At 54.2% G+C, this 26,052-nt stretch overlaps 1 protein-coding gene across 9 annotated transcripts in view; it reads left to right on the forward strand.

Annotated features, from left to right (window-relative positions):
• Positions 1 to 2,805: 2,805 nt before the first annotated feature.
• The window catches only part of Spns2 (SPNS lysolipid transporter 2, sphingosine-1-phosphate), a 37,902-nt gene continuing 14,655 nt past the window's right edge, over positions 2,806 to 26,052 (forward strand). Inside the window, exons 1-3 of one of the 9 annotated variants that reach the window (XM_021238450.2) lie at positions 2,814 to 3,357; positions 3,529 to 3,675; positions 19,072 to 19,137. In XM_021238450.2, coding sequence (XP_021094109.2) covers positions 2,988 to 3,357; positions 3,529 to 3,675; positions 19,072 to 19,137 — 583 coding nt within the window. In that variant the 5' untranslated portion in view covers positions 2,814 to 2,987. Of the gene's footprint in view, positions 3,358 to 3,528; positions 3,676 to 19,071; positions 19,138 to 26,052 lie in introns of all 9 variants that reach the window. The other 8 variants (XR_015443199.1, XR_015443197.1, XM_021238453.2 and 5 more) reach the window with 8 other exon arrangements.

A 26,052-nucleotide genomic window follows, 5' to 3' on the forward strand; every position in this document is an offset into this window, starting at 1 on the left:
TGGTGCATTCTAGGCCAGTGCTTTTCACAGAGTGCTCTGCAGAGTTGTGGTCTTACAAGATGTTCTGTGGTCAAGTACCCATAAGCACATGGCAGCCTCTCCTTTCCTCTCGGAGACTCACAGTGTACACTCTTAGAGGAAGGGCTCTGAAAAGTCCCTCATGAAGGAGGCTTCTCTGTGTTTCCACACCATTTCTCAAACATATTTGCCCTTTGAATAATGGCTGCTAATGTCCTGTGCCCTATTTGTTTCAAAGTTAGGTCTAGACCTAATGAACTATCAGAATGCCCTTTGGCCATCATCGAGTTCAGCTTCCCATTATGCTGGCAGGGAAACTGAATCCTGAAGAAGCTGAGAGCAGTACTGAGAAGGAGCTGAAGCACTGGATTAGGAGCAGACTCACCTGAGTTTAGTCTAAGCTCCATCACTTACTAAGCAGGCAACCTTGGGTAAATTATTTTTTCTGGGCTTGCTTTTATAAATGCTATTTTTTCTTTCTTTCTCTTTTTGAAGTACTGGAGATTAAGCCCAGGGACTGCACACTGAGGTACACCCCCAGTGCCCCTGACCCCCTTTAAATTTTTTTGAGGCAGGATCTTGCTAAATTGCCCAGGCTGGGTTCACACTTTTTTGGGGGGGGGTACCGGGGATCGAACTCAGGACCTTGTACTTTCGAGGCAGGCGGTGATGGAACCACTGAGCTAAATCCCTGGTCCTGGGATCACACTTTTGATCCTCCTGGCTCATCCTCCCAGAGTGCTGGGATTACAGGTGTGTGCCACGATGCTCAGCTCTCACAGTTTCTTCATCAGTGAGATGTGGATAAGAACCCTAGGCCTCATGATACCTCCAGAGGTTCTCAAAAAGCCATTGTGATTTGTTCGGGGCCACATATCCAGAAAGGGCTTATTGTCCTCTTCCCTTGCTCTGGGACCAACCCAGGGGTGGAAAGGGAGGGCCATGGGAAGAATGATTCTCTTTTAGGTCAAAGGTTAAAACTGTCCTTCAGGACAGGGGTATGGCTGAAAGGATAGGGAATTTGGGGAACGGAAAAGGGAACTGAAGTGGCACTCAGACCCCCTTCACAGTTCCACAGCCAACAGCCACACTGTCCTTGAGCTGTTGCCATCACAGATCTGAGGATCATTGTGGCAGCCCTGTTCTAGCAGCCCTGGAGCTACTAGGTCTGTCCTTGCAGGTTAATGGCCTGTCATCCTAGGCCACCCAGTGGAACTTACCCTGTTTGACTTGCAGGCCTGAGTTCAGCAAGCTGGAAAGAAGCAGCAGGCAACTTTCAGAATGAAATCTGTTTTCCTAACCCTTCCGTCACAGTCATTCATACCCAACACACTGAAGCATAGTTTTAGTCACTTCACAGAATTTAAAATACACCTCGAAGGCGCCAAGAAACACCAGCTTGGGGATTAACTCTGCTCTTCAGAGACCGTGTGGGGGTGCCTCATACTGCGTCATCCATTGGCTCTGCCATGACTCACTGTGGCCCATACTTTCATAAGATGCACCTGCCGGGGATGTGGGGTTTGGAGCAGCCTGCAGTAGGACACGAGCTCCCAACCCTAGAGGAAGATATCAGAGCCCTGAGGTAGCTCCAGCCCTGCTACTGGCTTGCTGCATGTTTGTGGTGGGGACATTTTCTGTGCTATGGCACCTGTGAAAAATAGGGAAAACCACCTAATTTTTGACAATCTGCCAAGTTCTAACATTCTGTCCTTTGCACTTTGTACAGGATTTTAATTTCAATCAAAGCCCCAGAGAGATGAATGGGGAGGATTAAGGGAAGTGTCACAGAACCACACACCTTTGAGATGGGTCAGAGTGGCAATGGATGGTAGTTCTGAATACAGAAGCTCCTTCAGTTTCCAGAGGAGTCAGCCCCTCTCTTCCAACCTGCCCGAGGGACTGCTCATAGACTTCTAAACTGCCTGAATCTCATCCTGCCACCTAACCTCAGACAGAAACTGAGACCCAGAGAGAGTTAGGATCTGGTTCAGGGTCACAGCACACACCAGTGCAGAGCTCGGCTAGGACCTAGATACCTGACTTTACTGAAGGCTTTGTGCCCTTCCCTAGTGCACAGCTAGAAGTCTGAAGCCTGCGGAGGTGCCCTCGGGGGAGGAGGCCCCTTCTGAGTGTCCTGTTTTGGGGGGTCCTAATCCCAGCCATGGCTCTTCCTGCTAGGGGTTGCTACTCTGTAGGGGGAGGGTTAGGGTCTTAGCGCACACACAGCAGTGGGGCAGAGTAGGTTGGATCCTGGAGCTGTGTTTTCTGGGGAAGTGGGCAGCACAGCCTTCCAAGCCTGATGTAAATCAGTTCCTGGGCCAAGCCCTCACGAGTCATGCTTCTTAGGTAGCACTTCTTGGGCTGCCTGACTTAGGGCGTGTGAGTAGCTGTTGGAGCCATAGGCTCTCCAACAGGTGCCCCTGTTCTGACGTGTAGGACCCTTCTCTCCAGGCTGTCCAAACACTCTAGGCTCAAACACTCGGCCCTCTCCCAGTCTCTGCCGGTAGTGGGGACTGGGTGGAGGGTACTGAGTAGGTATTCGGGGGTCCTGCTTCCCGCACCCCACCTCCACCTCCATAACACCCGGCAAACTCCTTCAGCTCTTCGCGGGATGGGCGTCTGCACGACTCCGGCTCCATAGTGACTGCGCCCCCGCCAGGCGGGTGGGGCTCTGCGGCCACCCCCACCTCCCGGGCAGCACGTGCGGGGCGGGGCTGTGGCTCGAACCTGGAGCTGATTGGGCGCGGGCCCAGTGGGCGGGGCGGGGCCACAGCTGTCAGAGGCGGCGGCGACGGCGGCTCTTCGGGCTGAACAGCGGCAGAGCCGCAGCCCCGGCCGGAGCGCAGAAGCTGACGGGGCCCAGTCGGGATGGTGCAGCGGCGGCTCCGCGGCGCACTCACGCACTGAGCGGGCCCGAGCTGGGCCCCGCGCCCCCCTCGCCCCCCGCTGCCCCAATCCCGGCCGGCATGATGTGCCTGGAATGCGGCTCGGCGGCGGCGGGCGGCGCGGAGGAGGAGGAGGCGGACGCGGAGCGGCGGCGCCGGCGCGGGGGGGCGCAGCGCGGGGCCAGCGGTAGCGGTTGTTGCGGGACGCGAGGCACGGGTGGCGCTGGAGTCGTGGCTGCCGACGATGAGGTGCAGACGCTGTCGGGGAGCGTGAGGCGAGCCGCGTCTGGACCCCCCAGCATCTCGAGCACCCCCGGCTGCGCAGCCACTGCCAAGGGCCCCTGCGCACAGCAGCCCAAACCCGCCAGCCTGGGCCGCGGGCGCGGGGCAGCCGCCGCCATCCTCAGCTTGGGCAACGTGCTCAACTACCTGGACAGGTACACCGTGGCAGGTGAGCAAGTGTCCCACCCAGCCCGAGGACCAGGACCCCTTCCCCCCAGGGTCCCCAGGGACCCGAGGGAGCTTTTGGATCCCAGGTCACCTATATCCAAGCCCTACGTGGAGTCCCTAAGGCCCCTCTGCTCAAGCGCAACGGGGCGAGTGATGCCCCCTTGCTCCGCAGGTCCCGTCCAGACCCCCGTCCCCGCCCAGGACCAGGGATTGGAGGATTCCCCCACCCTGGAGCAGCTGGCGCGTCCTCGCCAGCCCTTGACGGCCCATCCGTTGTCCTCTTCGAGTCTCCTCTGCGTAGCTCTACGTTCTTGCTTATGTGAGCCCTCCCACCTCAGCCGCAGGTTCCCGGGCCTCTCCTAGCCTTCCTCTAACCCAGGCCGTCTGTACGTCCATGGCCCGTCAGTTCCTCCCTTCCCTGGCCGCTTCCTCCCCCCTGCGTGCGAGCTGCGAGTGTGTGCGCCCCTTGAGGGTGTGCGCGCGCGTGGCGGCGCGGATGTGTGTGTGTGAGAGCTTGTGAGCGCGTGGCTGACAAAGGCCCCGGCCTGCGGGGAGCAGAGGGAGGGGCGGGGCGGGTCCGCGGCGCCTGGGGACCCAGGATGCGGTTTGCAGCTGGCCCTGGCTAGCAGCCTGGAGAGCCCCCCCCTGCCCTATGGCGCTTGAGGCCTGGGGCAGGACATAGGCTTCTGGTTAAAGAGGGGCGGCTTTATTCTCTGTGAATTTCTCTGGAATCAACCGTAGGGATGGGATTAAAGTCCACAGAACAACTGGTTTCTAGTCCCAGATTTGCCACAAATGTGTTTGGTGTGTGACCTTGGGCCAGTCTCAGCTTGTGTTTAGATCTGATTCCCTGTTTTTGAGTTCATCTATCTCTGGGCCTCTTGGGATGGATGTGGTTCTGGGATTCCCATCTGCTGGCTCCCTTCCCTGACTTGTCAGGGTCGAGAGGTAGGGACTTGCCCTAGATGAGCTGCCCCTGGCTGGGAATGATGCAGTCTTGAGAAGAAAGGAATCTGGTCAATCTGGCATAGGTGGGAGCTCACTGCCGGAGGAGAGCAAGTCTGAGTAACTGGCATGCTGTCCAAGAACCTGCTGGGGGGTGGGGGGGAGGTGGCTGGAGTCGGGAAAGGGAGAGCGGCTTTCCTGTAGATTATAAAGAGGGCTTTGGGATGGCTGGGGGGACCCTGGCATAAGCTACATGCCCACCTCTCTGGGCCACAATCTGTTGACACAGTCTGTTGAATGGAGTTTTGTGTCAAGTGCAAGAAAGAATGCTGATGGGAGGGCAAAGGCTTCCCCACTCCCCCATTCCTGCTTGAGAAATCCCATGTCTCTTCATCTGTCCACTGGAGGGAGTTGGAAATAGACAATGGCATCAGTTTCTGAGTTGAGCTGCCCCAAGAGACTCTTACCCTGATCATGGTGAGCAGTATTGTGTGCCCTTCAAGGGCATCAACCTTGTCATGCATTTGCTGTGCTACCTGGGACCTGGGAGCTTAGGTGCCACCCTGTGGGCAGAAGTCAGAGAACACTCGGGTCCCCTAGTCAGAGCAAAACTGGCTTCTGATGGGACAACTAAGGCTCTTGCATGGCCTTGGTCCATGATGGTCCAGGAGTTGGACAACAAAGCTGTTGTCAGCTCTACCAGTAAGTTTGCCTGGGGAAGAGGTTTCCACCCTCTCTCAGCTAGGGAATGAATGTGCTGCTTCTGGCATCATAACGCTTTTCACCTTATTCTTTCCAGCCCCAGACTACCCCTCTGACGTTCTTAAGAGAACTGACTTTGTCAGGGGCAGTGGGGAGAGGGTGGGATCAGGGAGGTCTGGTGTTTATCTGCTCCTACCTCTAGTAGGGGCAGACTGTCAGAATGGGGAAACAAGATAGCACATTTCTGGTGAATTGGTCATGGGGAGCAGAGACGGGGAGTAGTAGCTAAGAGAGGCATGGGGCAGTAGGGAGGAAGGCCCGGAAAGCCCTGGGCAAACACTGACTGGGCTGTACATCCCTCCTTGTGTTGGCCCAGGGTGGGAGCTCCTGTGCCACCCCACCCCCAACACACAACACACACTGATTTCCTCTCCGGATAAGCCTGGCTCCCTCTCTTTATAGTGGACTTCCCCTGTCCCCAAGATCAGTTTGGAGGCGTATTTAACTATCTCCACAGTAACGACTCTGGCTGCACATATCTTGGGCCAGGGCCTGAGTCCACCTGTTGCCTGCTGGCCCAGCTGGGACAGAGGGAGGGAGGCAGACACTCTGCTGCTCAACACCTTTGATGTTTTTGCCCACCTGACTCATGAGAACTGCACAGTCTGTACCCAGTGACCCCCATCAAAGGAAGGGTGAGTTCTCACTCTTCTTCTTTACATCTATCTCGTATATTTTTCTTTTTTATGGTATATACCAGCTCTGTCCAAAGGGAATATAATACAAGCCACATATCAATTTCGTATTTTCTGGTAGTCCAGTCATTTTCGAAAAGTAAAAGAAATGTGTGCAATTAATTAATATATTTTATTTAAGTCAATATATCCAACATATTTCCACATGAAATCGACATAAAATTTATTCCTGGGATATTTTGCATTCTTTTTCATACTGTCTTGGAAATCTGATGCATGATTTACTTCCTCAGCACATGTCAGTGTCACAGTAGCTGGGGGGTCACTGGAGTGGAGAGGTCAAGAGTCTTTGGCAGAAGAGATGGAGCCCGGGTTCCTCAGCTCACCAGCTGCGTGACCTTGCAGCCATCACCTGAGCCTCTGCGGGATAATTGCCCCAGCTCTACTTCACAGGCTGTGCAGAATGAATGAGAGTGGATTCGAAGCACCTGGGACTAGGCCAGACACTGAGAGGCCTCCACAAATGTCAACTGCCTTCACCTTTGAGCGGAGGCACACGCTGTACCCCTGGCCAGGATGCCCTTCCCATTTCCTCTGTTTATGCCAGTCCCTTTCAGACTGTCTTTCAGATTGTCCCTACAGATGCCTTTGGGAGCCCCTCCCTTCTGCACCCTGGCTGATCTCTAGCCTGGGAACTCCAGTGGCTTCTGCCTTTGCCCTGGCATTCACAGCACCACCCGGTGATCCAGTTAATTATGGCTTTTCCTCCTCCCCATGAGAACCCCCTGAGGGCAGCCAGCCTTGGCCCCAGGTGAGGAGGGTCGGGCTCCCATTCTCCTTTCTCTGGAGCCTTGCTTCAGTACAGTGAGATAGAGGTAGACTGGAAGCCGCCTCTAAACCCTTCCCTCCACCTCCTTGTGCGCATGGGGACACTGGTGCCTAGAGGACAAAGGCAGTTACCCAGGGTCATGTGGCCCACCCCAGTATGCTCTCCAGTCCCAGGAGTTTTGGTGGAGGGGGGGCGCCCCCGTCCCCCAGACTGGCCTGGAAGCTCAGAGACTCTGAGGGACAGGTTAGGAGCCCTCCGGGGCAGATAAGAGTTCAGTTCAGTTTAGACCTGGCACCTGAGATCCCTGAGGGTTCATGGCTCCCTTGGCCCTTGCTGACCAAGCAGCTACTTCCTCTGCATTCTGAGCCCACCTATGGCGTCATATCAGAGAAAGGAGGAAGCCCTTAGGGCGAGGGCTTTGAGCCCCCCACCTCTTTCCCAGCTCTGCTTCCTGGTGCAGAACCTCCTCTGCCCCTGGGCTCCCATTCCGTCTTTAAAATGGAAGCAGAACTGCGGGTGTAGGTGGAAGCATTTCGCTCCTGGAAAGAGGCTCAGCAAGAGGGAGCAGGCCTAGGTCCTAATTAGGGTTGGTGAATGACTATTTGAGAGCTGAGATCCTTCCCCAACTTCTCTGGGGCACCTGTTCCATCCTGAGACCTATTTTCTTTCCCTTTGATCCAGCCCGTGACACACTGGGCACCTGGAGCTGAGTGGGGTGGGGCTGGGGAGGAGAGGCAGAGTCCTGCCCTGGGGGAGTCCTTTGCTGCCAAAGAAGCTGAGGCCAGTCTCCATGGCAACCACTCACTAACACCATCCCAGAAGAAGAGATGAGCACAGGGACCCAGCCAGCAGAACAGGCGGGTGGACTGGGGCCTTGCCCTGAGCAGCTGGCTGGGGGCAGAAGAAGGGGCTGCTAGGGCAGGGCTCACTCCCTCTCTTCTTGGTTCATTTTTTCACTGTCCAGTTGAGTCTGCCCAGAGCTGACAGATGGGGAAATGGAGGTACGTGGTCTTTCATAGGGAGCCCAGCCCCAGGCCTAGTTGCTTTGTGGCTCTCTCTGGATAAGGATAGTCACCTTAAGGATAAATACAGTCCCTGCCCTGCCCTACCCTCTGGGATGGCCTTGCCCTGCCAACTGCCTTGTGTGGACTGTGGGGAAGCCCCAGCTAATGTCTTGGGGGTGGGGCATCCAGAACACCTTGCAGGCAGAGCTTACACCCTGGCGAGCACCGGTGTCCTCAATGCCAGTGGCCTGGTGACTAACTGCAGCTGCTTACCCTCTTCCTTCTCGATACTTTTCTGCTGCTTTTGCCAGCAGCTCTGCTATGCTGTTGATCTGTCATAAGAAATGCCTTCAGACTGACTTAGTCTGAGATACAGGCTGAGCCCTCAGTTTCCCGTTTTGTGATTGGAGCAAGAAAGTAGGGCGTGGCTTGAGAATGGGGCTGCCCTAGACAGAGCTGCCTGGAGAGCTGCCTAGGACCTTCCCCAGACCCTCCACAAAAGGAAGTGGCTTTTGTTTCTGCCTGGGTATGGGGGCCTGTGATCTTGAGGACAGAAGAGAGATGAGAATGAGGGAGGCAAACAGTACACTGGCCTCATCCCCAGCCTTCTGGGGCTGGGCTCCCTGTTTGCCCCTGAGGGTCTCCTGGGCTCCTAGCTTTGCCAGACTTTAGCAGCTTTGCTGTGTGACTCAAGCAGATCTTGACCTTCTCTGATCCCTGAATCCACAATACATGATTTTGTCCCCCACACTCTTTTTGTGGGGGGGGTACCAGGGATCAAACTAGACCTTGAGCTTTTGAGGTAGGCGGTGGAACCACTGAGCTAAATCCCTGGCCCCTCCCACTTTTTTTTTTTTTCTGTGATCAAGTTCTCGCTTCCAAGGGTATCATGGGACACTTAATCTCAGGAGCTCTTGCCTGCTGGCCCTTGGCTTTGCCTGTACCTTCTTTCCCGGCCTGGGCTGTGTCCCAGGAGCTGCAGTTGTAAGCCTGTTTCCCTTGGTGGTCTAGGCAATGTTCTGCCCTCATTCCAAGAAATCTTCCCCAATCCTCTAGGCCAAACCACCTCACTTCTGTTTTTTATCCGCACTTTGTTCTGCCTCTACCACGGCACCTGTAGGATCACTATCTCCCTCCAGCCCTGAGGGGCTGACGTGTGTGACAGAAGCTTCCACAGGAAGCTGGCATAACCTTGAGTGGCCAACTTGGGTAAACTCGTGCTTGCCTGACTCTAAAGCATATCCTTCTGGGTGGAAAGGACACTGGTTGGTTTGGACCTAGTAAGGACCAGCCCTTGTCACTGAGGCCAGGCCTCTCTGCCTGTGGCAGGTGTTACTCTTTTGTTTTGCCCAGGGTGCATAGTGAATCTCAGGGCCTCTTGTGTCCAGGAAGGAAACAAGAGGAAGTCCCTGCCTGCCCAATCCTCAGCCTTGACAATGGGCCCACCCCACCCCCAAGCTGGACAGAGTGCTTCTGCACATTCAGGAGGGCACAGTGCTGGGTTTGCCCTATCTCCTCTACAGGTAAGGCCATCAGGGCACAATGCTGGCCCCAGGTCACAAAGTGAGGCCATGTAAAAGAGAACACTGGTTTGTTCTGGGCCTGGTTGTCTCTAGGTGCCTGGGAGGTGGGCAGATGATCTCAGGGGACATGGCTGAGGGCAGGAACACTTACATTAGAGCAAGAAATACTCAGGGATAATGCACTACCCAGGGCCAGGAGGCTGGGGATTGGGTTCTGACTTCCTACCTCCCTTTCAGTCCTCTGTCTAACTGGAGACCTTGTTTGGGTCCCCTGTACCCAAGCTGTAGTCCTGTGGTGTCTTTGTAGTCCCCTCACCATCAAGCATGGATTGCTGGGTGGGGTTCTAGGAGGCAAGAAACCTGATTAAGCTTTGTAAACTGTAAAGGATTGTGCTGGGGGAGAGTTGGTGTTTCTTGGGCACATGACTGTTTCAAACACTCTTGTGAAGACAGCTTGAATGGGTGTTAAGGGGGCACTGATTGTAGCCTCTTTCTGGGAAGTTGCTGGCATGATGATGGGAAGACACACCAGGCTTAGTGCTTGGAGGGTGTGCATCCCAGCTCCTGCCTGATTCTTCGACCTCTGTCCCAGACCTTCCCAGTCTCAGTTTTCCATCTGAGAAGTGGGAGCAGGAGTCCTGATTTCTGGAGCTACTGAAGCACTAAGCCAAGAGCATGTGGGCTTGAGCTTCGCCATTCTGAGGTCTCTTTCCTCTTCTTCAGCCTTGCTGCTCCTGTGCTCTTGTGTTATCCTTTGTCTGTGGCTGCACCAGCCACACCCCTGAGGGCCATGATAAGACTGTGGCCACCTTGTCACTGGCCCCTGGAGTTCTGGGGAGTGCCTGGGCCAAGCCAGGGCCGGGAGGCTGAGCTGGAAAGGAGTTTCTATGCAAAGCCCCCAAATTGCTAAGGCTGAATCTAGTTCCAGGAAAGCTGGCCCCAAATGATAGGCTGGAACCGCAGGCCAGAGGCCTGGCTGCTGCCCCTCCCACTCTGGGCATACAGCAGTGCTGGGGAGGAGGGGGATCTCTGGGCTCTGGGGCAGTGCTTCTTTAGAGTTGGTGGGGTCTGCAGGCAGGGCTCTTGGGTGGAGAGGGGTGTTTTCCTAAGGGATCAAAGATCTGGGCTAGGCCCTTGCTTCATCGTTCTTGCAGAGATGACCCGTAGGCTATCCTGGCATTAATCACCTAGATTTGTAGGATGTCATGCATAGTGGTCGGTGCATGTAGGGCAAAACCCAGTTAGATTCATGAATGGACCCAGCAAGGCTGTGTTGGGATGCAGGACCACCCATGGCTCAGAGGAAGGGCAGATGGTGTCACACAGTTTGCCCCTGCAGGGTGTGGGCCGTATCTTGCCCTGTGGACTCAGGGGCAGGTTTGGGTGTGTAGGCTTGGGAGCCTGGGCTGCCTTGGCTGGGTCCCTAGGCTGTGGGATGCTAGTGGGGCCAGGCTGTGACCAGACTTCACTATCCTGAGCCAGAGCAGCAGAGCCAGGCTCTTGGGCCTCTGTAATTACCAGGGTGGGAGCTATGGCTGAGCACTGGAGCAGGGGTGAGAGTCCCAGAGTGAGCCAGCTCTGGGGCCTCCACGTGAGGATCTGGGTCCCTCTGAGAGGGACTGGAAGGAGGGCAGCATGGCCTATCCCTTGAACTCCCTTTCTGAGGCTCTGTCTTTCTGCATGTCTGCCCCCATTTTGGAGAAAAGAACACTGAAGTGAGAATTCCCTTGTTCTTGGTTCTTCATTATTCCTACCCACTGGTAACAGTGATGACATTTATTGAGCACTTATTATGTGCCAGACGCTGTGCTAATCACTTTGCATGGATCGACCTACTTAAACCTCAGCACACCCATGTGAAGCAGGTCTTAAAATTAAGCCATATTCCTGAGGAGGAAAGTGGGTCAGAGAGGTTAAGTAGTTTGCCTAAGATCACACAGCAGGGAAGATGGAAAAGCCAGGATTTAAACCCAGATGGTCTGGTTCTAGAGCCTATGCTCTTGAAAATTCAGCTAAGCTGTCTGCTGCTCTGAGAGAGGCTCTGGCGGGGTAAAGTGGGGTGATGATGACTATGCTCGAGGGAAACAAGCCTGAACACCAGGTGGCTGTTCAGCTGACTAGGAGGAGACCTTAGGAGCATGCTGTCTGGACTTCCCATCCAAGGCTGCTTGAGCTGAAGACCTCTGAGATTATTGTGGGCTTTCTCTTAGAGCCTCATCTTTTTGTGGACTCTGATGCCAGCAGGTTAGACCTGGCTGGAGGAGGGAAGGGGCCACCATGAGTCTTCTGGGCTGCTAAGGGACCCACAGGGATGGGAGCTCACTGTGAGCATCTGGGACCAGCTGGTGGGGTAAGTCAGGGCCAAGGGTATCCTTGAGGTTACAGGGACCTATAACAGATCCAAGATCCTTCTCCAAGAACCTTAGAGGATGGAGGAGTGTCCTAGGGGACCTGAGCTTGGGTCTGGGCCCTGGAGGAAGAAGTGGATCTTAGCAGCTAGACTTGGACATCCCAGGAAGGGGACACAGCAGTAAGCAGAGCTTGGAGGCACAAGGGCAAGTCACAAGCAGCTCACAGTGGCCAGGTCAGTGGCTTCAAGTCACCTGAGCAGAGCAGTGTGTTTATGGATTCTTGGATCTCACTTTTAACAGGGTGATTCTACAGATCTTGGAGGGGCACAGGAGGCTGTATTTTTTTTTTTTTTTTTGTACCGGGGATCGAACTTGGGTCCTTGTGCTTGCATAGCAGGCCACGAAACCACTGAGGTAAATCCCCGGCCCCAGGAGGCTGTATTTTAACAAGTGTCTTCTCTAAGGTGACTGGAATTCTCAGGGAGGTTGGGGACCACTAATCTTTCTTTTTCTTTCTCTCTCTCTTTCTTTCTTTCTTTCTTTCTTTCTTTCTTTCTTTCTTTCTTTCTTTCTTTCTTTCTTTCTTTCTTTCTTTCTCTCTCTCTCTCTCTCTCTTTCTTTCGATAGGTTCTCACTACATAGTTCAAGCTTGGGCCCGGGATTTAGCTCAGTGGTTTCACTGCCTGCCTCACAAGCACAAGGACCCGGGTTCGATCCCCGGTACCAAAAAAAAAAAAAAATGCACTATATAGTTCAAGCTGGCCTTGAATTCATATGTGGCCCAGGCTGGCTTCGAACTTGTAGTGATCCTCCTCTTGCGTGCTAGGATTACAGGCGTGTGCCACCATGCCTGGCCACTGATCTTTCTTGTCATTCCATTTTCCCAGAAGGAAATGGAGGTCCAGGGAGGTAAAGGGTCACAGTAGTGGTATTCCCCTTAGCCTAGAGCTCAGGGGCTGTGTGTGTGTGTGTGTGTGTGTGTGTGTGTGTGTAAGGGGGCCTATTGCTGGGTTAGGCCAGATCATGGAGGTCCCGAGTGTTAGAAGTCTGGGCCCTATTCAGGCAGCAATGGGGAGCCATAAGTTACTGGCAGCCATACTCAGTGAGCTGACATTCTCAGAACAGTCTGGCACACTCTAAGCACTCAGTCCACATTACTGTGTATGCATGGGCCAGTGGATCTTGAGGAAGTCATGATTGATTCCGAGGCATGGCCAGAGATGATGCCCACTGGGGCACAGCTTTAGCTCCTTGAGTCCAGAAACTGCCCTGAGGTCTCAGGGCCCCAGCCCAGGATCTAAGACCTAGCTGGAGATTGCTAAGGGCTTGATAGATCAGCTGCAGGAAGGATGCAGATGAGCTGGCACAGGCTGAAGGCAGGGAGGCCAGGGAAGAAGAGGCTGGGTGGCAGAGAATGTCTATTCACGGGAGCAAGGGCAATGAGGAGGGGATCCCAACTGATCCCAGGTGCCTGGCCTGGGTGTGGCAGTGCTGCTTAGAGAAGGGGGCCAGTGGGGAGCTGTGGACTAAGGGCCTGGGAGGCTGGGAAAATGAGGGGTCCGTGAGTCTGAGCATGAGCCATTGGAAATAGCTGCAGTCAGGGGAATGAGGCAGGTGAAGACACGGAGTTGGGGAGGGAAGAGGACCCTTCCAAGAGCTTCCACAGGGAAGAAGGAGCGCTGGCCAAGGGGAGAGGTCAGGGCTGTCCTCACACTAGGATGAGTGAGGTGCAAGCATGTGTGTGGGCTGCTTCATGGGAGCCAGAAGCCAGGGCAAGGCTGGAAGCCCAGGCTGGCCGAGCCAGGGGCCAACTAGTGCGGGAGCTGGATTGGAGAGTCCCCCAGGGCCTGCTGCATGTGGGTGAGAAAATTCAGGGGTCCTGTTATTCCAGAATGTGTCTTTGGAGGAGGAGGATCCTGTGGCCAGAGAGCCTTTCTGGGTGTAGATTTGGAGTGGCTGCCTCAAGAGGCTTGCCTTGCCTTGCGGCCTGGTACAGTGGAGGGCTACCCTGGGTTGGGAGCCTCACTTTGGCCACCCCCACCCCCCACCCAGGGTTAGTGGGGCTGGGGCCTGGCTTGGCCTGAGCTGTGGGAAGCTGTTCCTGGGCGAGAGGCCCATCCTGTGACCCACCAAACCTCAGCCTCCAGGAAAGAGGCTAAAAATAAGGCTGTGGTAAAGCAAGGAGGGGGTATGTGGGCCCAAGCCAGGTTGGAGCCCCGAGGAAAATGTGAGGCGACCAGCCGAGCTGCTGTGACACATGCTTCCCGTGCCAGCAGCCAGTGGGATCTTGCCCTCCTGCAGCCATGGCTCCTTCCAAGCCCGGAAGAGGGGAAAAAAGCCCAGTAAGGTTCAGAGAGGGACTGACCTTGGGCCTCACTGCCTCCAGGAGGCCTTGCTCCATGGCCTTCTGCTTGAACATGGGCATTGGACCCAAGGCTGTGCTCTAGATGGCGGTGGGCAGGTGGGAGTAGGAGCCCAAAGCTTCCTGTATCCTGGCTCTAGACTGCCCAGGAGTTCTGGGGATCTTGGATGCCCATCTGGATGTGAGAAATATTTCTCCCCCTTACAAGGAGCTCTATGTGGTAGGGGAAGTCAGGGGGAGGTTTCCTGGAGGCAGAGGCAAATGCTTGGCCTTTAAATCATTGAATGGGGAAGTGACCAATTGGAAGGCTGTGCTGTGTGCTGTAAGAAGGAAGCAGGGGGCCGAGGATTTAGCTCAGTGGTTTCGCCGCCTGCTGCGCAAGTGCAAGGACCCAAGTTCAATCCTCGGTACCAAAAAAATTTAAAAAAAAGAAAAAGAAAGAAGGAAGCAGGAGTGCCTGCTGATTGCCTATGGAGGCAGGATGTCTCTGTGATGGCCGTTTTGATATCCGCACCGCCCAGCTCTGATGACTGCTGGTCCTCATCCTTCCTTTGGGCTGTAGGCAGGGTACAGTCCTGGGGCCCTGGGGAGTTTTCACTCTCCTCCCGACTCCACTCATCCTTTCATCCACCCGTGGCCAAAATGGTGACAGTCCCCATCCTGGTTCTGCTGATGACTTGCCTTGGTCTCTGCCCTGCTTGTGGCCACCCACAGAGTCCCTGTGGGGCTAGCTTTGTGCTGGGGGACAACAGCAAACCATGAGGAGGCAGCGTGGCAGAGAAGTAAGCTTGGTTTGGGGCCAGAGACCTAATGGAGATATTGTGAGATATGTTTTATCTTCCTCTCTTTTTCTGCCATTGAGCTCTTAAAAATCCTTAAATCTTCCAAATCTTCTTTATCTTTTGTATGCTAATGAGCTGGCAGCCCTTGGGTGGCTTCAGAGTAGGAGCTGCCTGTGGGGAAGGCCAATGCAGGATTAGAGTTGGCACTTTCAGTCCCGCCTCCGGCCTCCAGGGAGGGGAGAGGGGCTGAAGATGAAGTCGATTGCCCTGGGACAGGGATTTAACTGATCATGCAGATGTAAGGGAGCCTCCATAAAACCCCCAAAGAACAAGTCTGGATAGCTTCTGGGTAGTGGAACACTAGGAGACACCATGTCCCTTCCCACACATCCCTTCCCACACGCCCCACCTTGGGCATTGTGTCATCCCTGTGCTTTGTGAAGTCCTTAATGATAAACAGGTGAATGTTGATATTTCTCTGAGTTCTGTGAGCTGCTCTAGCAAATTAGTCAAAGCCAAGGAGGGGTGAGGGAACCCTGATTTATACTTAGTTGGTCAGAAGCCCAGGTCAGACAACCCAGGGCTGTGATGGGTATTTGAAGCAGTAGAAGCCATCTTGGGGGCTGAGCCCTCCACTTCTGGGATCTGACGCTACTCGGGTAGATAGTGCAGAGATGAATTGAATTGCAGGATGCCTAGCTGGTGTCTTCTGCAGAACTGATTGCTTGTTTGTGATGACCCCTCTTACCCCAGTTTGTCCATAGGGGTGGTCTGTGTGTTATGAGAGTGTAGTGGGGAAAACTGAGTTTGGATTTTTCCTCAATATGCTTAGACCTGTTTTCCAATCTGGCCGTCAAAACCTAACATGCTACTTAGGCACAGTGGCGCATACCTGTAAACCCAGCACTGAGAAGGATGAAGTAAGAGGATTGCCGTAAATTTGAGGCCAGCCTGGGTTGCATAGTGAGACCTTGTCTCAAAAAATAAAAAGTTGGGCCAGGGATGTAGCTCAGTGGTTTCACCGCCTGCTGCGCAAGCGCAAGGACTCGAGTTGGATCCCCGGTACCATAAATAAATAAATAAATACCAAGCCAAAACACTCTACTGTGCTGCGTGAGAAATTGCAGCATGTCTTTTTTTGTTGTTCTTTTGTTTAGCTTTGTTTTTTGAGACAGGGCCTCGCCAAATAGCTCAGGTTGGCATTGAACTGACTATGTAGCCTTGAACTTGAGACTGTCCTCCTGCCTCAGCTGCCCAAGTGCTGAGACTACAGATGTGCGCCACCGAGCCGGGCTGCCTCAGGTCTTAGAGCATGAAAGTTCAACCCTTTGTCTATTGTGAGCCGCACTAAGCAGGGAGGAATTGTCTTAGATTCCCTATAAAATATATAATGTACCTAAGTAGCAAAACTCCCTTTTTTATATTTTATTTATTATTTTATGAAATAACACAAGAAGCCCAAATGTAATAATTAAATGAGGAAACTCATATGTCACAGTAAAGCCTGTCTTCACAGGCATGCATGTGTAGGTAGGTTGAACTATTATTGGTAATTGGTGTGTTTTATTCACCAAGTTGCAGAAGCCTGTGTAACATCTGATACATGTGGGTTTTGATTGTGACAGGTGTGAGAGGCAGAGTTAGTACGTTGCCGTCCCTACACAGCCTTCCACTGTCACTTGTGCAGTCCTTGCTCAAGCCCAGTGCAACTGGGTCATGAAAAATATCACTACAAATCACATAATGATGTTAAAAATTACTATCTTGTGGGGCCAGATTTCTAGGTGTCCAGGGCCATATGCAGCCTGTGAGTGAAGGATTGGACACATCTGTCTTAGAGCTTTGATTCCTTCCTTTTTTTTTTTTTTTTGAGACAGGATCCCATTCTGTAGTTCAGGCTGGCCTCAAACTCATGGCAATCCTCCTGCCTCAGTCTCCCGAGTGCAGGGATTATAAGTGTGTGCCACCATGGCTGGTCCCTTGATTACTTCATATGCAAAACAGAAATGATAATCACAAACACTAATGCATTTAGCAAGGATATAAATGCCATCCATCAAGCCAGGTGTGGTGGTGCACACCTGTAATCCAAGCACTGAGGAGGCTGAAGCAGGAGAATGGCTGAGTTTGAGGTCAGCCTGGGCTATATAGTGAGTTCAAAACCAGCCTGAACTATATAGTGAGATCCAAAGGAAAAAAGAGGGCAGAGAGAGAGAGAGAGAGAGAGAGAGAGAGAGAGAGAGAGCGCGCCAGGGAGAGAAAATCTGTAAAGGCTCACAGTACCTAAAACTTAGTAGGAAGCAATAGCTAGTATCTTTTAGCTGTTGGCCATAATGGGTCCCAGAAGTTCACTTCTATGTTCCTGTTTCTTCCTATAGAATTACCTAATCCTTACTTGACCTTGGGGCAAGTGCTAAAATTAGTAGAGATGGGGGAAAGTGGAGCATTAACTTATTGAGGGTGGCAGGAGGGGAGAGATCAAGGAAGGCTTCTCAGAAGAGGAAGGCATCTGAGCTATTCTTAAAGGAGTGGCAAGGATTAGCATCGCCAGCCAAGTGGTGCCAGAATAGAAGAGGAGGTGTGTGGGGTCAGAGGGGCACGGTGATGGGGATGAGGGGTGTGTGGTGGAGAGGTGGCACCCAGGAACTGAGGCCAGAGTGCAGGGTTGGCAGGGCTGGGCCTACAGCCTGTGGCTTGACGATGGGCTTGGGCACTGGGGAGCCACAGATGACAGTTGCTAGGAAAGAGAAGACTGGGGCCGTGGATTTGGCTCAGTGGTTCCGTCACCTGCCTCGTAAGTGCAAGGTCCCAAGTTTGATCCCCGGTACCAAAAAAAAAGGAAGGAGAAGACTCTGGGGAGCTGAGGGCCTGGCCCCGGGATGGGTTTTATGGCCAGGAGGTGAGTGTGGATAGCTCCCCAGGGCCTTGCTGCCCACAGGTCCCAGTGGGCCCCTGGACTCCTGAGGCTGGGTTGGGCAACTTGGGGGTCCCACTTGGTGGCCCTGCCATCCGCAGCCCAGGACTGGTCCCCAGCTTTCACATTTGAGGCAAAACCATTGCCCCATTCAGCCTTAGTTATTAAGTCATGAACTGGCCCTCACCCATCCTCTCCTTATGGTAAGCAGGGCAAACCCACTCGGCATTGACAAGCAGGAGGCCAGCTTCTTGTGGATTTTGGGCTGCCAGGACACTGGCTGACTCTGATCCTGCAGTCCAGAAAAGTGCTGAGCATCCCATCCAGGCTGGGTTTTGAGAGGCAGTGACATTCTGTCTCTCTGCACCTTGGGTGCCCCCAGCCACCAGACCAGACCCTCAGACAATGCTTGGAGATCTGCTTTCTTCCATTTCCCTGTTGTGTGACTCTGAGTACATGGCTTAGCTTCCCATGCCTCAGTTTCCTTGTCTGTCAAATGGGATAACAGGACCAGCCTCACTGAGCTATCTATGTGACATTAAACAAGAAATTTAATGCCCAGCAGTGTAAACGCTATCGTTTTCAATGCTGTTGTCACCATCATCAGGAAAAGCTCAGTCCCCCAAGGGCCGCTGTGGGGCCTGTTTTTACCTCCTTCCTCCCTGCCCCTTCACAGTGCAGATGTGGGGGAGGGGGCTGGGGCCTGTCCTCCTGTCCTCAGAGATAAGCCAAGGTGGGGCCCATGGGGCCTGGGGTTGCAGGGTGAACTCAGGGGACCTGGTTATAGGAGGTGGGAGGGGTCCAGGATCCTGCTGGGCTCCCAGGCAGCCATGGCTCTGTCTGTTGGCAGCTATGGTGCTTCTAGATTGGCAGTTGACCCCCTTGCCAGGCAGGGTCCTAATGGGAGAGCAGAACTAGCCAGGTTTGGGAGCAGGCATGGCCTCAAGGACTCCCCTTGCCTAAGAAAGCAGGTCTGGAGCCCTGCCCGCTTCCCTCTGCACCCCGGGCTCCTACTTGTGCAAACTGGCAATGCTGGTTAGAAGCTGGAGTGAGTTTGTGTGTGCACATATATGTGTGTGTACACATGTGTGTGCATGCATGTGCTTATGCACAGGTGCAGGGGAGCCCTGTGAGTGTTGCTGTGGGCTTCCCCTGTCCTCTCCCCAGCCCAAGGGTCACCCTGTAGCTTTCAGTGGCTACCCACAGCTCTCTGGGCTGAAGGCTTTGTGGTCTCTTTGAGGGCAGGGTCATGCCCATTGCTCCCAGTCTAGGATCTGATCCAGGGTTAGGCCACACAGGTGGCATGATGGAAGGCGTGACTGCTTGTGCCCCCCTAGTGAGCACAGGGGAGCCCTGCTCATCTCGGTACCTCAGGCCACTGCAGTGGCTGAGGGCTGGGACCCTGTCGCCTGCCCTAGAGAGGGTGGGAGGGAAGCCTGGCCTTTACGGTTTGCAGTGGCCGGGCTGGCCTGGGCAGGGTGGAGGCTGTGCACAGCAGAGTTCTGCAGATGGGGCTGGGCTGGAACTGGGGCCACCTAGGTGGAGTGTGGTGATGTTGCACCCAGGGGTCAGAGATCCCCAGTAAGCACCCTCTATCTCCCCCTCCAGGCGTCCTTCTGGACATCCAGCAGCACTTTGGGGTCAAGGACCGAGGTGCCGGCTTGCTGCAGTCAGGTGAGGCTCACCACCCCCCTTTGCCGCTTGCCCAGGTGCTGGTTCCTTAGGTCCTCCTGTTGTCCATCCTTCTCCCCAGTTCTCTCTTCCCCGGTCCTCACTCCTGGAATGAGGAAGGGCTTTGCATCCAGGTCCCACCATTACTACCCACAAGTAGGACTTTTCTGAGCCTCTACTTGTAAAATGAAACCCATACCAGCTGCCCTGAGGGGCTACGGGAGACAAACAGGGGTGCAGGCAAAGGGTCCTGGGGCCTCATGGAGACCCAGTGATCTGGGTCCCTTCTCGAGGCTGGTGAAGGGAACTCCTTCCCTGAGTAAGTTGGACAATGCCAACAGAGCCTCAGTGACCCTGTTTCCATCTCACACCCCACCCTCTACTCCTTCCATTGCTACCAGTCCTGGGAATCACCTCTTAGATGACACAGAGAGGCCCTGAGAACCTGGGTCCTGGGCTAGACTCAGGCTCTCTTTTCCCTGAGCCTCACTGGGCTGCAGTGAGCTGAGCAGGGGCTGTGTGGAAGGCCACTGAGCAGTTACCCCGGCTTGTCAGCCCCTCCCTCTGCAGAGAGGCCCTGTCCCCCTTGTCCCTGCCCTACCCCCTCTATGGCCCCAAAGGCCAGGTGCTGCTGGCTCCCTGGCCTTCCCACTGGCTGTTGCCATGCTGGCTGTGCTCAGCAGGCTCTCTCAGGCCTGGGTGGAGCCTCCGTCCAGTGCCATATGCCAGGGCTGGGGGCAGGAAGTCTGGTCCTGTCTCGGCCCCAGCCTTGCTATTTGACCCCAGCCTAATGCCTGCCTGTCTGTGAGCTCTTGGCCCTGGAGTCCCTCTGGCTGTGAGGTGCCCTTCAGTGTGGAGAGAAGGGCCATGATCTGCATCCCAATCTGTGGACCCCTTTCCCTTCCCTGGCCTGGCCTGGGAGTGTGGGGGTGGAGCGAGCTGCTCTGTCTAGGAACTTGCCTGACCTGTTTAGGTGGCATTCCGGTGTGCACAATGCCTCCTTGAGCTCAGAGAATGCCAGACCCACTCAGGCTGGCCACTTGCCTTTAGATCCCTGGTGGGGTCTTTTTGGCTCAGAGAGAGGGAATGTGATGTTTCCAGGGCACAGTCCAAATAAGTAAGACTTACTAGGGTAGGGCAAGGATGTATGGTCCAGTGGCCCCCATGGGTGGCCAGGCCTTGCCCTGTAGATATCACCTCCTGCCAGACCCTGAGTCCAAACACCCAGCCAGCAGCTCCCAGGCATTTCCTGGGCCTCCTTGACCGAGTTAGAGTAAGTCAGCCTGCCCTGGGTCACCCCGGGCTCTGAACACTCAGTGACTAGAACTCACTGAGAAGATGGGGTCTATACTAGATGGGAATGTGGGAGGCAGTGGGCTGCCAAGTTCGTGAGGGAAGAGCAGGGGAGAGCCCGGCCCTCCAGCCCCCCCACCCCCCACCACGTGTGGCCCCTGAGTCACTGAGCCCTGTCTCCTCTGGTCCAGGCCTTGCTGTCTGTGTACCCTGAGCCTCCTCCATTCAACACTCCCAGCATGTGGTCAAGGCCACATAGTCTCCAGGCAGAGGATGGGGCATCAGTCCCAGGGCAGGTGTGAGGGTCAGCACCCCATCCCTTCTGCAGTTACGTTCCAGGCTGGCTTCTCAGCTTTCTCGAGAGAAGTCAGTCTTCACCTATCCTGGATGAGCTGGCTAGAAGTGGATAGTTCACTCACAGGCGTCATCCTGTTTGATTCTTTCAGTAATTCTACAGGCTCCCTTTTCGAGCTTCACTGGCCAGAGGAAAGAGAGAGGTTCAGAGAGGGAAGCAGCTTACTTAAGGCCTCATGGTAAAAGAGCATCAGCTGGAGATAGGGATCCGGAAGAGGCCTCTGCTGGAGGGATGGTGGGGGTTGAGTGGAATCTCAGCATCCCAGGGGGATGCCTCTGGGACATGGTGAGAATACCCAGAATTTGCAGTCCCTAGCCCATGGTGTTTACCCTACCACCTACCTCTGGCATGGCTGGCACCTCTGTCCCCAGCATCCTTACCCCTTCAGTCATCTGAGCCAAGAAGCCAGTTGAGCCAGACCAGGATGTGACTCAGTGGGCAACTAGGCAAGTCACCTAATTGTCCTGGGCCCCAGGCACCCGTCTCTTCCCTAGCCCTGATAAGGCCGGAGCCAGATGGAGGGCGCCAGCTTGGTGTCAGTGCTTGCCCAGATCAAAGGGTCGAGGTGGGAGCAGGCTGCCTGCTTATTTGTTGGCACCAGGGGCTTCTGGGCCAGGAGACAGGGTAGGGGGTGCCTGAGGGTCAAGCCTGGGCCTGCCTTGCTCTTTCCTTGGGAGCAGAGCATGACTGGCTTGGGAAAGGCCCATTTCAGCATCCCCTCGGCACATCGCTGCCAGCTCAGCCCTGGCCCCTGATTTGCCTGCAGGAGCCACAGCTCAGCCTTTGTGACTGCATGGCAAGATTACAGCTCATGCCTTTGGCCATATTGGGAACCTCCACAGCTCACATCAAAAGGGGTAGCTGCTACTGAACCTGTGTTCAGCCAGCCGTGTGCTAGACTCAGTCTCTGTCATCAGATAGAGTCCTTCTATCTATAGGAACAAAGAATGGATCATCCAGTCACCACTCAGGCATTGCAAGGGGAGGACTGTGGGAACCTGGGTGGGTGGATCATAGAGGATATGTGCTTAGCTATGACTTGAGACAGGTGAAGACTTCCCTGAAGAGGGGAGATTTGAATGGGGTTTTGAAGGACGAGTTAGATTTTGTTAAGGGGAGAGGACTTCTGGTCAGTTTTTCAGATTCAGTTAGATATGAGGAAACCCTTTGCCCTGCTCCCAAGCTAAAAAAATATGTGAAGAAAACATGTTTAAATTACATAACTGAGCTTGAAAGCTAAAGCTAATAGGGAAATTCCCAGGTGTCAGAAACAAAGAGCCGAAGTCAAAAACTGGAATGGGAGCTGGAATCAAAGCCAGAAGATTTATGGATGAAATCTGTGTCTTAGAAACTTATTACAGTACTTTTAATGTAAGCATTTTTTCATGAAAAAGTTTAAAGATTCATAAAAATAGAGAGGGCAGCACAACGTAGCTCCATGTGTTCATCACCCAGATTCATCAAAGTTTCTTCAGTCTGGCCCACATTCCAGGCTCAGGGCCTCTTCACTCTGAGGACTGGGCAGAGCCAGTTGGGGTCCCGGGGTCATGTGATTTAGTCTCTCCCCAGAGTCCAGGCGAGTTCTCTGGTCCTAATCGGTGGCCAGGCTGGCGGTGGCTTTGTGGAGCTCCATTGCATGGGCGGATGTCTCCTCTGTGAACCTGGCCTTATTCAGAGAGCTTGGTCCTGGTCCCTGCTCCTCCCAGGCCCAGGCCCAGGTCTTCACTCCTTTCCCCATGGAAGCTGGGGATTTCAAGGCACCGAGGCAGAAGGAAATCCCAAGCTACTCCTTGGGAAGCCTCATGACCCAGAGCCTGCATGGGATACAGGTGACAGTTCTCTCTGAAGACAAACTCAAATTCAAAATTAGCAGAGCAATAGGAAACTCATCTTTGTGAGAGGGCATCAGCTGCCCACCCCCCCACAGGCTGAAGAGCCATGGAGTATAGACTCATTTTAAAGGAACTTTCAAATTCAGAATGGTTAATTTGCAAAGCTCAAAGGAAAGAGTAGGGTTCTTAAAACAAGAGTAGTGCATTATGAAAAGAACGGAGATGTTGAAAAGACCCAAACTCAAAAATTCTAGCAATGAAAAATGAAACTATGAAAATAAAATTATAATAATTAGATCCAGTTGAACAGAAAGTAGGCAAATTAGAAGACAGATCTGAGGGAATCCATGAATGCAGCACAGGGGATGAGAGAACGCTGGTTGTGTGACACTGGCATGGGCTGGAGTGGGGAGGATGGAGGGCGAGGAGGTGACCATGGGCAGGTCTGACTTCAGAAGGCTTGAAGGCTGGGTTAAGGCCTCTCAGGGAAGGTTTTAGAGCAGGACAAGTCCACGTAAGATGTGTGTGCCTCCATGTACACTCTGGAGCCAAGTGCAGGACGAATGGCAGGGGAGACTAGAGGCTCCTCAGGGGTGGAGTTTGTGGGGCCATGAGGAAGTGCTAGGATTAGAGCGTGGGAGTGGTGTAGAGTGGGGATGGAGGAAGAGCCAGCTCAGACTGAAACCAGACAGTGCCTCTGCTTTGGGGCTGGCTTTCTGGTCTTCCCTCTCCCCTTGGCCAGCTTAGTGACACCCTTAGTTTGGGCAGACTTGGGTTCCCCTGTGGCCAACCTCCAAGGATCCTGCTCAAAAGGAGGCCTATGAACCTTATTCCTCCTGAGCTGGAGGGGCCAGCACAGGGCTACAGCCGAGTAGGGTGTAAAGGGAGGCTGTCCCCACTCTACATGCAGCAGTCTGAGCATGTTGGGCTTCCAGGCAGCAACAGGGCCCTCTGTTCTGGGTCCTTCCCATCAGCTGGAGCAGCCTGCACTGTCCCTTGGCTGGTAGAGCCTGGCCCCTGCCCACCTCATGCCTGCCTGAGCATCCTCCCTGCCCACAGGATGTGGACAGTGACGAGTCTTCCCTAAATAACAGGTCAGCTGAAGGGTGGACTACGTAAAAATAGCCTCAGCCTGAGCTGAGCCAGGGGCTGAATGCAAGCTCCAGGGCCACAGCATGGAGCCTAGGGCTCCCCTTGCTCCGACCTTGTCTTTCCTGCTCCAGGACCACCTTCTGGGATCAGACAGGCCATGTGTGTATGAGGGTGGCAGGATAGGGTCCTGGGGCTGCCTACCAGGACACAGAGGCCCTGGTAGGGTTGCTTGGGGCTTCTGGGTGCTGCCAGTACCTTGAGCTCTGGGATGGCTACAAGGGCCAGACAGCACCTCAGGTGTATCCTCCAGGCCCCTGTCCTTCTGTTAGCCTTGAGCCAGCCCTTCAACGGGGAGGCTTGGTGCCCAGGTTTTGGCCACAGCTGGGCTATTCCAACTCCGCCTACCTTGTCTGTGCCCCATCCCCTCTGCCCCACCCCGCCACCTCCCCTGGAGCCTGGCTCCCCACAGCTCCATTGTCCCAGACCTGTGGGCTCAGCACACGTGAGGCGAGAGAGGGCTTCCCCACACCCCAGCCACAGGATGTCCTTGTGCATTGGAGAACTTCTGGGAAAGCCACCCCTACCAAAATCAGGGTGGGGCAGCCAGTTTGGAAGAAAGCTGTCGTCAAAGAACAAAGACCACAGGGTTGGGGTGGTGGACAGGGGAAGCTTCCGGCTTGGGCTGGTCTTCATTGTCTGTGGAGCTGATGCTGTCTGGATGAGCCTCTGTGTCCCCATCAGACTTGGTCACACATGCTGGCCTTTGCCTAGGCTGCTCCTCCCAGGATCATCCTTCCTCCTCTTTCTGCCCAGTGTCCAGGCCCCTTTGCTGGCTTGTGAGAGATCCTTGAGGGACCAGAGGGGTCCTCCCTGCTGCCTGCCCTGAGCAGGGGCTGGGGGTTGGGACTTCAAAGATGGATCCTGTCTCCCCCACAACCCTGGATTCCTTTGTCCCCAAGGGGAAGGCATGGAGGGTCACACAGGGGTCCAGGTCCCTGCCTGACTTGCTGTGTCACCTGGGGCAAATTCCTCTGCCTCAGGCCTCAATCTCCCCAGTTATGAAATGGGTACAGAGTTGGGGGCTCAGGTGAGCTCAGGGCACGTTGGTGCCTGGCGGCCTGGGTCACACTGGGACTGGCAGGGGATGCACAGGTAGAGAACCAGGAGAGCTGGGGTGGGAGCGGGGCCACTCTTCTGCTGCAGAGGGCGGGGATGGAGCTGGACATTGGTCTGCCCGTGGCCTGGCTCACTTGTCCTCAGTCCTAGGGTGCTTTTCCAGTGCTCTCCTAGAAACCACACCTGGGCCTGATCTTAGGGCCTAGTTTCCCTTCGTGGCCTCATTTCCCTCTGCTTCGTCCATGGCCTTCTCACGCTGCGGCCTGACCCTTCTCCTTGCTGTCCCCACCACACCCTGAACTTTCTCTGACCTTGGAAACATCAGCTGGGAGATTTTGCCTCCCAGCCCAGCAGCCTATGGTGTGATTTAGAGCAAGGACTCTGGGCTCAGACAATCAGTGTTTAAATTCTGGCTCAGCTCCACATTCACTGTGTCATGTCACTTCACTCGGCCACTACTGTCCCCTCTGTAAGATGAAGATAGTAGTAAGAATCATTATTAAGAGAGATTTAGTGCATGTGTCAAGCGTGCCTTCCTGGGCCTTGCCATTAGTAAGCACTCTATGAATGATAATTGCAACTATAAGCATTGTGCATATAGTGTATAACCATTATATAATACCCTTTATAAGATTTGGGATTTCTATTTTACTATTAATTTTAAGTAGTATTATCACCATGGTAAACTCCTATGCATGCTTCCACGCCCAGCTTTGACATCACCATCTCCACGAAGCCCTTCTTCGCTATCCAGCAGGTTTTGGTTCTCCTTGCTTGTTCCCCGACACCTTAGCCTTTTCAACTGGACAACCCATGGATGTCTCTGTCCCCCGACAGACAGGGACACAGAAAGCCACTCATCCTCTTCCCCTAACATGTGTAAGTTCTGATGTGACTGAACTCTCCTTCCTGCCCACATCCTTATCTGATCTCAGGCAGGCCCTGGGAGGCAGGTCCAGCAGGAAAACATTCTTTTCATTGATGTGAGGAAATAGTATCTACCTTGGCTCATGTAAACAAGGGCACAGCCTTAAGTGGGGCTGCAGCCTGGGCAGGGTGTAGTGCGAAGCACCTTCCCCGCATTAGCTCATCCAGGATTGGAGCGGCCCAGGGGAGTTGCTATTTTTATCTTCATGTTACAGATGAGGAAGTTGGTGGAGCGGCCTGATCCCAGCTCAGCAGAGTGAATTGTTAAATTTTCAGGAATTGTGTGAGCTGCTTGTTAGATGG

Source organism: Heterocephalus glaber, unplaced genomic scaffold (genome assembly GCF_053883595.1).
Source record: "Heterocephalus glaber isolate CG9 unplaced genomic scaffold, H.glaber_assembly_v1.0 deba00001564, whole genome shotgun sequence".
Taxonomy (NCBI): domain Eukaryota; kingdom Metazoa; phylum Chordata; class Mammalia; order Rodentia; family Bathyergidae; genus Heterocephalus; species Heterocephalus glaber.